This window comes from Neofelis nebulosa, chromosome 13 (assembly GCF_028018385.1).
Source record: "Neofelis nebulosa isolate mNeoNeb1 chromosome 13, mNeoNeb1.pri, whole genome shotgun sequence".
Lineage (NCBI taxonomy): Eukaryota > Metazoa > Chordata > Mammalia > Carnivora > Felidae > Neofelis > Neofelis nebulosa.
In genome coordinates, this window is record NC_080794.1 from 32,344,551 (window position 1) to 32,358,060 (window position 13,510).

Consider the following 13,510-nt stretch of genomic DNA (forward strand, 5'->3'; position numbering starts at 1 on the left):
TGGTTGTTATTTCTGAATAGTGGAACCAAGGAATGTTAATATTTTCCCATACACTTTCTATAATTTTCAAAGTTTTTAGCTCTATAGAAATAAGACAATTTTGAAACAATTACTATGAATTTTCTATCAGGCTCTGTGCAGACCACTCAGAGCCTGGAGCCTGCTTCAGATTCTGTGTCTCCCTCTCTCTCTTTACCTTCCCCCACTCACATTCTCTCTTTCTCTCTCAAAAATAAATAAAAATTTAAAAAAATTATCACATATTTTCATATCATTAATGTATCATGAAAATATACTAGGGTTCTGACACTATTGTTCAAGATGAGAATATATATATTCATGAAAGAAATGAGTTCCACAGGTTAGACAAACCACATCAGGAAACTTTTAAAAGATGAAATAATGTTAGAAATTCATGAGAATTTGCATTTTATAAAAAACAATACTGTCACATTCCAAGAAAATCTCTTTTCAAAAAAAAAAAGGAAAATGTGATTTATTTTAAGGAGAGCCTTAATTTAAAAAAAAAAAATTAACGTTTATTTATTTTTGAGACAGAGAGAGACAGAGCATGAACGGCAGAGGGGCAGAGAGAGAGGGAGACACAGAATCGGAAGCAGCAGAGAGCCTTAATTTTTAAGACAAATAAAAAAGACTAAAGAGTAGTTCTTTGCTATTACAACAATATAATCAAAACCCAAGTTATGCTTCTGAGAATATGGCTTTATGAGAATAATTTCATAATCCTGTGGGATGCTGTTCTATTCTGTAATAAAAGAATCGTCTAGGTTTGACATGGAATCACAAACATATCTGTAAGTGACATAGTTAGATGTTTAGATTTATTTATTTGATTGTTTAGATCACCATTATTCAAATACATATACAGGAAGCTGAAGTACATAGTGTATCTCAAATCAATGAAGAGTTTTCCTGTGTATCTATCTATCCATCTCCCTCCACACTCTCTCTCTCTCTCTCTCTCTCTCTCTCTATATATATATATATATATATATATATATATATATATATATATCTCCATTCTGAGTGGAGAAAAACTCTGTTGGAAGAGAAGTGCAGGGAAATCAAAAGATGTAAATACCTCTTTTTTTTCTTTTTTTTTTCCTTTCCCTCCCCCATAGAGGTTAGAGTGGGAGAGAGAGCCAAAGCATAAGAGACTCTTAAAAACTGAGAACAAACTGAGGGTTGGTGGGGGGGGGTTGGGCGATGGGCTTTGAAGAGGGCATCTTTTGGGATGAGCACTGGGTGTTGTATGGAAACTAATTTGACAATAAATTTCATATAATAAAAGAGAGAAAAAAAAGATGTAAATATACTACGGGGGGGGGAGATGATTTTTTATTCGAAAAGCCAGAAAATGCCTAAGAATTGCAGCTACTATTTTCAATTATGCTTTGTCCATGAATAAGAGTTTGTTTTAGATACACAGTGTAAATTGTTGAATTGTAAGGATTACCAGGCATGAGGCTCATTATCTTAGAGTAGACCACACATAGCAGCACTTTGCTTCGAGAAAGATGATCATTAAAAAGAGTCTCATTATATTGCATAAAATTAATTATATTCAGAATTACCCTGCTTCAGAAAACTGACAAGAGCAAACGTATAAATTAAAAGATTTAAAACATACCAGATACAGCGAGGAAGTCATCAATGCTTGTGATGTCATCTACAGCTTCGGTGAGGACGTGGATATGATTCTCCCATGTGTGCTTGTACATTTCCATGGTTTTTTTGACCACTTGACTTTTGGGTCTTGCAGCCAAAGCAAGTGCAGCATTAATGATCTGCAAAGATGGAGAATGTTCACATGGTAATTTCTTTGGAGATAGTAACCAGTGTGCAGATAATGGGTATTCTTTAAAAAAAGAAAAATAGACAAATACATCTTTAACAAGGACAATGGTAAAATGCCCTCGTGTATAACTCCCTCCTTGCTTTTGGTAATACTTTAATTTTATTTGCAGCAATAGTTTAATTAATTTTAGAACTACTTATTGTCAATGCACTAAGGATTGCAAGAGATATGAAGATAATTGGTATCTGCTTTAAAGGAGCTTCTCTATTACTCAGTGGGAAGGGCAACATATAAGCATAACTCAATTCAGTATGCAATACATATCATAACCACAACTAATGGTCAATAGTCTTTAGAAAGCTGAGAGATCACCTCCAGCAGAAGTCCTAAAGAAAGTCTTCAGGAAAGAGAGACATGTTAACTGGTCATTTGGACTCACACTGCACAACTCAGTAGGGAATGTTTGCAACTATTTGCAAAGCACTGGAATAAGATCTTTGACTTCCTTGAGGTCTTGCAGAATTTTGCCAATAAATATTCATTATTAACTAATTCATTAGTTCATTCATTCATTCATTATTTCAAATATATTCTGAGTGTCTTTTATGTATTAAGCATTGTTCTAGATTTTAGGGATATGGCAATAAATAAGACAGAAGCAAAATCATCGCCTTCATGGAGCTTTTATTACAGGTAAGCACAGAGGCAATTAGCAAGTTAAGTAAGTCACATATATGGTCTATTACATGGTTATAAGAACCAAGGAGGAAAAAAAAAATAGACCAAAGAAAGGAGAAAAAGAGTGGACTGGTCGTGAGGGCAGGAAGTTTGTGATTTTAGCGAGGCCTCACACTGAAGTGGTTAGTTGAGTAAAATCGCTATTGGAAAAGAATGATGGGACAGGACACAGAAGTAGCAAAATTCAAAAGGTGGAAAAATGGAGGAAATGCCGTGAAAATGGTGAGCAGTCTCACCGAGAGCCTGAGTATGCAAAAGAAATCAACAGGAATTTTTGATAGTCCTGTTCAGGACCTGGCCATATTTGGAAGGCACTGGAGAGTCTCTTTGACTTTTGACCAATTTGCTCAAAAATAAACTTCATCACTTTTTTAAGATTTATTTATCTATTTTGAGAGAGAGAGAGAGAGAGAGGGAGAGGGAGAGGGAGAGGGAGAGAGGGAGAGAGGGAGAGAGAGAGAGAGAGAGAGAGAGAGAGAGAGAGAGAGAGAGAGAAAGGATCCCAAACAGGCTCTACACCGTCAGCAGGGAGCCGGATGTGGGGCTGAAACCCACAACCCATGACATCATTACTTGAGCCAAAACCAAGAGCCAGAAGCTTAACCAACTGAACCACTCAGGTGCCTCAGAACTAAACTTTAGAGAAATTAATCTGGCATAGTTGGCTATTGCAATAGGTTACAGGAGCAAGACAGAGCCTGGACTGCAAGGGTGGAGGTAATGAAAAGGTTTTGACAAAACTTCCAATTAATTAAGGAAAGATGAGGATACATCAAATTATTGCCAAAAATATCATGCAGCCATTAAGAAATCTGTGGAAAATACATCCAAAATAGCACAATAACACAATATTATAATAGCACAATAGCACAATAACAAAATATTATGCTCCAGAGCAAACACTGAAATGCAAACATGATAGAATAAAAGTTAAATGAATACATGCATCAATTAATAATGGCTCTTTCAGAGGTATGGAATTTCCAGTGCTTTTTATTTTATTTGTGTGTGTAACTGAGTTTTTCAGATTTTTTAATGGTGAATATGTTTTAGTTTTATACTCAGAATAAATGGAATTTTTTATTTTTTTGAAGTTATTCATCAAAGAAAGATGATAATTAAGGTTTTTCTATCAGGAGCATGGAAAATGATTTTAGTATTGATGGAAAAGGAGAAGTCAGAGAGCCAAAAAGTCAGTCAGGGTTATAGAAGCAAATGCGTGCGGTTGTTTTGGAGGACAGTGTTAATGAGGAGTATTAGATGTCAACTTTCCTATTAGAGATATTGACATTGAAGTGACCCAGCCCTCCAATACAAATCTCCATACCTGAGCTATGGAATTGGAGTTCATAAAAAAAGTAGTCTTTCATTTACTCATTTATTTGTCCACCCATTGAAACAAAGTAGTTTTATATAGCAGCAATGATTCAGATTCTACACTGGATACTGAACTCACAATCAAAAAGATTCCACCACAGGTTCTGAAACAGTTCATAATCTAGTAGGGAAATCAGCCCAAAGCCAGGCAATTGCAACATACCAGTGATTCTCAGCCATTAGCCTGTATCAGAATCACCTGGAGAGCTTGTTAAAATACAAATTCCTGAGCCAAACCCTAGAATTTCTGATTCATATGATGTGCTTTGGGGCCTCAGATTTTGCCTTTCCTAGTTCCCTGGTGACAGTGATGTGCTACTGGCTTGGGGTTCCGGTTCTGAGAATCACTGCAAGATATAGAAGATAGTTAGATTATGGTGATAGATGATAGACAGATAAATAGATAGATGATAGGTAGGTAGGTAGGTAGATGATAGATAGATAGATAGATAGATAGATAGATACAAAGATAGATAAACGCTATAACATGGGGCTATTGTAAAGGTAGCACAGGATGCTCTATAATACGTGGGAAAAGTTTCCAGCTTCATAAGGAAAGATGTCCCAAAGGACTAAAATCTGAAAAATGAACATACATCAGTATAATGTGATATCCTTTTTTAGGAAAGGGCAATAACGTGTGCAATGGCTTAGAAGCAGAGCCAAACCTTACCTCCTAAGGAATATTCAGCAAAAAGGAGGTAGTAATAGATTTTGAAGAAAATCAAAGAAGACAATGGTAAGAATAGAACAACCTTTGGAAAGTTCCAACATATAGAAGGGAAAAATAAATTGTAAATGACAAAGATGAAAGAAGGAACCATCAAGGAGGATGTAGAAAAGAAAGGTATTAGAGAGTCAGATGAGGAAGAAAATTTTTTCAAAAGGTTAAATTCTGTCAAGAATAAGGAGGACTAAAATCAGCTTCTGAATGTGGAAAACAGGAGTCAATAGTGTAGCAGAATATTGGGCATAGGATTCAGATTTCACCAAAATATGATGACAATAAGAACAAAAAAGAGCCATTTTCTACTCAGTAACCTAAAGGCTGCACCTTACTTAAATGACTTTCAGTGAATTATTGGAGGTAGAGGAGGGGAGAAATTAGTTGCTTGAAAATATTGTGTTGATATTCTTTTATTTCATTTTTATGAAAGAGGATCACATTGAATTTTAGGGAAACACATACTGCTTTTAGCAATAACTACCGTGCAGTATTCTTTGACTTCAGTTTTAGAGTTTTATTAACCTATTAACTTATAATGTACGTTTGTGTACATTGCAAAGCCTCTGGTCTCTGGTGTTTCATTGTCCCTGCAATTGGACAGCTGTGTACATATGTGGTTGTGCTGAAATTATGCCTTTGCAGAAAGGCATACTTTTAAAGAACTGGTGCAGAACCCTCAGTGGGAATATGGAGTCATGAACATAAGACAGGCTATATTTTGTAAGGACATTTTCCGTTCTGCTTCTGATCCAATTTATCTGATTCAACAGTGCACACTATGAGAAAACTTTATCCTACTTGACTATCCTGGTATGTAGCTTAAATCTTAAAGCAGACAAAATTCAGAAGATGTCCTAGCCCTTTTTAAGGCAGAAAAAAATCTACATTCCAATGTCACACTTCTAGAATTTTATCTATGTATCTGGGGAGGGGGGGGGAGACAATTCTGAAGTCATCTTCTTCCAAAAGTAAAGGTGTACGAAATACACTACACTGCTTTCTGAGGCATTTTTCTTCAGATTACAGTTGAGATGTGTGCATGTCAGAATCACTCTTCACCCTTAACCCCGTGAATCACCTAGTCAGGCAGTTCACCTTCGAAAGAGTCTCTAACTTCAGGAGCTTATTATATTTTAACATGACCGATTTAATAGCCTTCTAATATTTCCTAATTCCAGTTTTACTCCAAGACATTCTCCCTACTACAAACACATTTCTTTTTCTTTTTTTTCTACATTTATTTATTTTTGAGAGACAGAAAGAGACAGCGTGAGCAGGGGAGTGGCAGAGAGAGACGGAGACACAGCAGAGTCTGAGGCAGGGTCCAGGCTCCGAGCTGTCAGCACAGAGCTTGACTCGGGGCTGGAACTTATGAACTGTGAGAGCATGACCTGAGCCGAAGTCGGACGCTTAACTGACTGAGCCACCCAGGCTCCCCCACATTTCTTTTTCAAATGCAGAAATGACCACATCCCTCCCTTGCTGATAACCTTTGACAGAATCCTAGTTAACTAAGAATAAAATCCAAATGCCTTTTCACTGATTCACAGTCTAAAATCCTCCACAAGCTGGCCCTTACCTACAGTTCTCTGTGCTATGATAATCCCCTGTTCCCCCATGTTAGCCTATGTTCTGGCCATACTGTCCTAAGCTTCATTTCCTGATGATATCATATGACTCCTCTTACAACTGAAAACACATTAACATTCTTGCTCCATTTCTTTCCCTGCTCTGGTCCATCTGAGGAAATATTTCTTACCTCTAAAAACTGTTGAAATGTCACTATATACTGTGAAACCTGCCCTGTTCCCTATAACCAGGTAACAGAATTGTATTCTGTATTCTTGTATTCTTGTATTCAAACTCTTTGTTCATATGACTAAATAGTTGTGGTATTGTACAACTGTTTATACACATGTCTGCTTCACATGAGCCTCTTTCATAGGTGGGACTGTGTCCTGTTCATCTTTACTTCTTGTTACACTAAGCATGTCAGTCAGAGTTATTACTATATTTATAAACTACCTCTAAAACACACGATTCTATTCTCTCTACAAATCTGTCTGTTCTAGATACCTCACAGAAATGGAATCATGATATTTGGCCTTTTGTGCCTGAGTTTTCCACATATAATAATATCTTCAAGGTTCATCCATGTGCTAGAATGTGTCAAAACCTCATTACTTTTTAAGGCTGAACAACATTCCACTATATGTACCTACCATATTTTGCTTCTGCATTCATCTGTTGATGGAAATAGGGTTGTTTCCACCTTTTGGTCGTTATGAATAATGCTGCTAGGAACATTGATGTACAAATATGGGGTTGAGTCTTGGTATACACCCAGGAATAAAATTTCTGAATCGTATGATAATTTTATTTATATTTAATTATTTTGAGGGAATATCATACTATTTTCAGCAATGGCTTCAGCTTTCTACATTTCCACAATGAACAAAAGCTCCATTTTCTCCACATCTTTGCCAACACTTATGTTCTGCTTTTGTTAAAAATAGTGTCCGGCATCATGTGTGTGAAGTAGAATCTCATTGTGGTTTTGATTTTATTTCCCTAATCATTAGTGATATTGAGCATATTTCATGGGCTTATTGGCCATTTATATACCTTATTTGCATAAATATCTATTCAAAAATTTTGCTCATTTTTAAATTAAGCTGTTTGGTTTTTTGTTGTTGAGTTTTAGGGATTTTAAAATATATTTTGGATATTAATCTCTTAGCAGATAGATGATTTGCAAATGTTTTCTCCCATTCTGTGGGTTGTCTTTTCATTCCCCTGGTAGTGTCCTCTGTTGCACAAAAGTTTTTCATTTTAATAAAGTCTAATTGATCTATTTTTTTCTTTATCTCCTGTGCTTTTGGTGTCATATGAAAGTAATCATTACCAAATTTAATATCGTGAGTTTGTTGTCCTATGTTTTCTTGAATTCTGCAGTTTTAGCTATTATTTTGAGGCCTTAGATCCATTTTGAATTAATTTTTGTATATGGTGCAAGGTAAGGGTCCAACTTCATTCTTTAACATGTGGATATCCACCTTTCCCAGTACCATATGTTCAAAAGACTGCTCTTTATCCACTGAAAGATCTTGGTACCCATGTCAAAAATCATTTAACCATATAAGTATACCTTGCAAATACTGCAGGTTCATTCTTGACCCCCACAACAAAACAAGTCAAATGAACTTTTTGTTTTTGATTTTTCAGTGCAAACTGTAGTCTACTAAGTGTGCAATAGCTTTATTTAAAATAAAAACAAAACAAAACATAAAAAACATGTATATAACTTACCTATAAATATTGCTAAAACATGATAACCATCACCTGAGCTTTCAGTGAGTCATAATGTTTTTGCTAATGGAGGGTCTTACTTGGTGTTGATGGCTGATGACAGATCAGGGTGGTGGTGGCAGAAGGGTGGGGTGACTGTAGCAATTTCTTAAAATAAGATAAAAATGAAGTTTGTTGGGCACCTGGGTGGCTCAGTTGGTTAAGCATCTGACCAGCTCAGGTCATGATCTTGCAGTCCGTGAGTTCGAGCCCCAGGTCTGGCTCTGTGCTGACAGCTCAGAGCCTGGAGACTGTTTCAGATTCTGTGTCTCCATCTCTCTCTGATCCTCCCCCATTTATGCTCTGTCTCTCTCTGTCTCAAAAATAAATAAACGTTAAAAAAATTAAAAAAAAATGAAGTTTATTGCCTCAATCCTCCTTTCATGAACAATTTCTCTGTAAAATGTGACAGTTTGATAGCACCTACCCACAGTAGGATGTTTTTCAAAATTAGAATCAATCCTCTCAAACCCTGTCGCTGCTTTATCTACTCAGTTTATGTAATATTCTAAATCTTTTGTTTTCATTTCAACAATCTTCACCAAGAAGATTTCAAGAATCTTCACCAAGAGTACATTCCGTCTCAAGAAACCACTTTCTCTGGTCATCCATAAGAAGCAACTCATTTGAAAAAGGAACCCTCATGTACAGTTGATGGATATGAAAACTGGTGCAGCCACTGTGGAAAAGAGTATGAAGATTCCTCAAAAAATTAAAAATAGAATTATCATATGATCCAGTAATTCCATAACTGAGTATTTACTCAAAGAATATTAAAACACTAATTTTAAAATATATAAGACTCCCTATGTTTATTGTAGCATTATTTACAATAGCCAAATTATGAAAACAATCCAAGTGTCCATCGATAGATGCATGGATAAAGAAGATATGGGGTATATATACAATAGAAGATTAATGAGCCATGAAAAAGAATGAAATCTTGCCATTTGTAATGATGCGAATAGAGGTTGAGTGTATAATGCTAAGTGAAATAGTCAGAGAAAGACAAATACTGTATGATTTCACTCATATGTAGAATTTAAGAAACAAAACAAAGAGAGATAAAAAAACAAAAACAAAAAACAGAATCTTAACGATAGAGAACAAACTGATGATTACCAGAAGGGAGGTGGATGGGAGGATTGATGAATGGGAAAAGGAGATTATGAGCACACTTATCATGAGCATGTATGGAATTTTCGAATCGCTATATTATCACCTGAAACTAATATAATGTGTAGATTAACTATACTGGAATTTTAAAAAAAGTTTTAAGTTAACTAAAGAAAAAAAATAAGCAACTCATTTGTTATAAGTTTTATCAAGGGATTGCAGCAATTCAGTCCCATCTTCATGCTCCACTTCTAACTCTAGTTCTCATGCTATTTCCATCACACCTGCAACCAACACCTACTATCAAACACCTGCCTCCACTGAAGTCTTGGGCCCCTAAAAGTCATCATGAGAGCTGCAATCAACTTCTTCCAAACTCCTGTTAATGTTGATAGTTTGACCGCTTATCTATGAATCACAAATGTTCTTAATGGCATCTCAAGTGGTGAGTCTTTTTCAGAAGGTTTTCAATTTACTTTGCCTAGATCCATCAGAGAAAGCACTCTTTATGGCAGCTCTAGTCTTATGAAACATAATTCTTAATACTTGAAAGTAGAAATTACTCCTTGATCCATGGGATACAGAATGGTTGTGTTAACAGGAATGAAAACATTAATCTCATTGTATATCTTCATCACAGCTCTTGGGTGACCAGGTGCATTGTCAATGAGCAGAAATATTTTGAAAGGCATATTTTTTTTTTCCTGAGTAGTAGGTTTCAACAGTGGGGTTAAAATATTCAGTAAATCATATTGTAAGCAGAGATGCTGTATCCAGGCTTTGTTGTTCCGTTTATAGAATGCCAGCAGAGTAGATTTGGCATAATTCTTAAGGGCCCTAGAATTTTTGGAATAGTAAATGAGCACGGGCTTCAACTTAACGTCACCAGCTGCATCAGCCCCTAACAAGAGAGTCAGTCTGTTCTTTGAAACGTTGAAGCCAGGCACTGATTTGTCCTCTCTAGCTATGAAAGTCATAGATGACATCTACTTCCAATAGAAGCTTGTTTTGTGCACATAGAGAATCTTTGGTTGAGTGTCATCACCTTCATAAATCATCTTATCTCAGTCTTCAGGATAATCTGCTGCCGCTTGACATTAAGACCGGCTGTTTCATCTCACGTTTTTGTGAGAGAGACCTCTTTCCTTAAACCTCATGAGCCACCTCTGCTAGCTTCAACACTTTTTCTGCAGCTTCCTCATCTCTCTCAGCATGCATTGAAGAGAGTTAGGGCCTTGCTCTGGATTAGGCTTTGACTTAAGGAAATGTTGTAACTGGTTTGATCTAGCCAGACCACTCAAACTTTCTCCATTATCAGCAATAAGGCTATTCTACCTCGTATCATTCATGTGTTCCTCGGAGTAGCACTTTTAATTTCCTTCAAGAACTTTCTCTTTGCATTCACAGTGTGGCTAACTGTCTGGCACAAGAGGCCTAGCTTTTGGTCTATCTCGGCTTTGATATGCCTTTCCCTATAAGCTTAATCATTTTTATAGAAAGTGAGAGATGTGAAACTCTCCCTTTCACTTGAACACTTAGAGGCCATTATTGGGTTATCAACTGGCCTAACTTAAATATTGTTGCACCTCAGGGAATAGGGAGGCCAGAGAAGAGGGAGGGATTAAGAGGAATGGCCAGTCTGTGTAGCAGTCAGAACATACACATTTATCAACTAAGTTTGTTGTTTTATATGGGTGTGGTTTGTAATGCCCAAAACCAATTACAATAGTAACATCAAATATTCTTGATCACAGATCACCATAAAGAATATAATAATGATTAAAAATTTGAAATACTGTGAGAGTTACCAAAATGTGACACAGAGACACCAAATGAGCAAATGCTATTGGAAAAATGGTGTCGATAGACTTGCTTGATACAGGGTGCCCATAAACCTTGGTATGTAAAACAAACAAACAACAACAACAACAAAAAAACAGTATCTGTGAAGCACAGAAAAGTGAAGCACAATAAAATAAGTATGCTTGTATATGCAAAGATTTATTTCTGGGCTATCTGTTCTGCTCCATTGACCTATAAGTCTACTTTTATGCTGGTACCATACTGATTTGATCACTGTAGTTTCTAATTTTTGAAATTAGGAAATGTGAGTCCACCAACTTTGTTTTTCTTCAGGATGGTTTCAGCTATTTGAGGTATCTTGAGATTCCATATGAATTTAAGATGTGTTTGTCCTATATCTGCAAAATCATTGTTGGGATTTTGCAATAGGGATTGCATTGAATCTGTATATTGCTTTGGGTAATACTGTTATCTTACTGTTATTAAGTCTTAAAATCCATAAACAAAGTTACTTTCCATTTATTTAAGTCTTCTTTAACTTCTTCCAACGATGTTTTATAGTTGTCAGTATATAGGTCATCCCTGTCCTTGGATATAATTATTCCTAAGCATTTTATTCTTCATGATGCAATTAACGGTAAGTGGAACTATGCTTCTAATTTCCTTTTTAGATTGTGTATTGTCAGTATACAGAAAAGCACTGATTTTGGGATGTTGAGTTTGTACCCTGCAATGTTATCACCTTCATTTATTAGCTTTTAACGGGGTGTGTGTGTGTGTGTGTGTGTGTGTATGACCTTTAGGGTTTTCTAAATATAAGATCTTGTCATTGATGAACAATGATAATTTTACTTCTTCTTTTCCAATTTGAGTACCTAAAAAAATTTTTTTGAGTTGGATTTTTTCAGGGAAGTAAAAAAGGCAAAGGAGTTGAGTGAGCTACAGGAGTAGAACATGGGCCCCCAGGACCTGCTGAGAGCTCATCAGCCCTTTCCTCTGTATCTGGTGTCTGCTGTCCCAACTACATCCACTGCCCATGCTCACTGATAAAGGCTATTTTTGATGCTGACTTTCTTTCTGAGTGACCTTCATTTCTCCATCCTCATAGATACTTATTCAAACGAGCTTCCATTAGACTTTGTATACTGGGTTCTCTGGCACTCCTGGAAAAAGCCAACTTAGTTTCACGAGGTCCCAATCTACCTTCTTCAGGCGTCTTCCTACCTTCTAAGAGTATGTGTGGCCAAGGTGTCAGCATATTGTAGCCTAAGCCCTTCCCATTTTTAAATATTAAATCAGATAGGGTATTTTATTGCATCCTGCTCTCATTTGCCTTAGGAAACTCTCATACATCTAAACTAGTTCATAATACTTAGGATTTTCAGACTGTCTCAAGGTTTTTATGTTTTCCTCTAGGTTTCAGGAGTTTGTATTTCCGGGCGTCTCACTTGCACAGGCCATGTAAGACACTTGGAGAGCCCCCAGACATGTGTTCACATGGTCTTTTGTTCTAATAAAATTTGCCACAACTATTTTGAGATCTTACTAAGGGAAGTTGAGTTGAGGGAAGTTGAAGGTATACATTTGGTTTGGATTTAGTAGTATAGTATAAGAGATTTAAAGTCACCTCTTTATATGTCCTTTATTACCCTCATACTTATGCTACTGACATCATATTGGGACAGAACATTTGTTTCTCCTAATTTCATGCCCTTCTTTCCTCAGACCTTCTGAAACAAACTGCAAAAACAAAGATTGAATCATCTCCCTAGTTTCTGTACAGAAAGTGATATTACAAAATTAATTGCTATTATTTAAGAGGTGATCAATGTGTGTAGCAGAAAGAAAGAAGAAAGGAACAAAGGAGAGAGAGGGAAAGGGTAACAAAGGAAAACAAGGGGAAGAAAAGAAAGAAAAAAAATTCATAAATGTGTATCTTGGATATATTTACACAAATATTATATCACATTTTTGGATTTGGGGATATTTTAATATTTATCAGCATTTAAAATTAATAACTAGTTGTCATGTATTTTTGCATTCTAAAAAATACTCATTGTTTTCCTTAAAGAAGGCCCTCAAAATTATGTGAGTTTCAGGCCCCACACAGCCTGGTCTGCCATAGTTAAACCATCCATTTTTCATAAAAAGCTACCTGTCATCTGAAATGATAAAACTAACACAGATTCCACTGCAGTATTTCACCTGAACTCCGTCTTGATAACAACCATTGACTCTGTTTGCTTCCTTAGGGAATATTTCAGTACCAGATAAATAAGCCTTTTTATTTATTTATTTTTATTTTTTTTTTCAACGTTTTTTATTTATTTTTGGGACAGAGAGAGACAGAGCATGAACGGGGGAGGGGCAGAGAGAGAGGGAGACACAGAATCGGAAACAGGCTCCAGGCTCCGAGCCATCAGCCCAGAGCCTGACGCGGGGCTCGAACTCACGGACCGAGAGATCGTGACCTGGCTGAAGTCGGACGCTTAACCGACTGCGCCACCCAGGCGCCCCTAAGCCTTTTTACATATTCTACAATATCTAATCCTTTGTACAGACAAGTGACTCCTTTCTCTCCA

General features: G+C 36.4%; 1 protein-coding gene across 3 annotated transcripts in view; it reads right to left on the bottom strand.

Annotated features, from left to right (window-relative positions):
* Positions 1–13,510, bottom strand: part of CTNNA3 (catenin alpha 3) — a 1,807,132-nt gene that overhangs the window by 592,931 nt on the left and 1,200,691 nt on the right. For all 3 annotated transcript variants that reach the window (XM_058696469.1, XM_058696467.1, XM_058696468.1), the window contains one exon: positions 1,652–1,808. In XM_058696469.1, the coding sequence (XP_058552452.1) occupies positions 1,652–1,808 (157 nt within the window). The remainder of the gene's footprint in view (positions 1–1,651; positions 1,809–13,510) is intronic.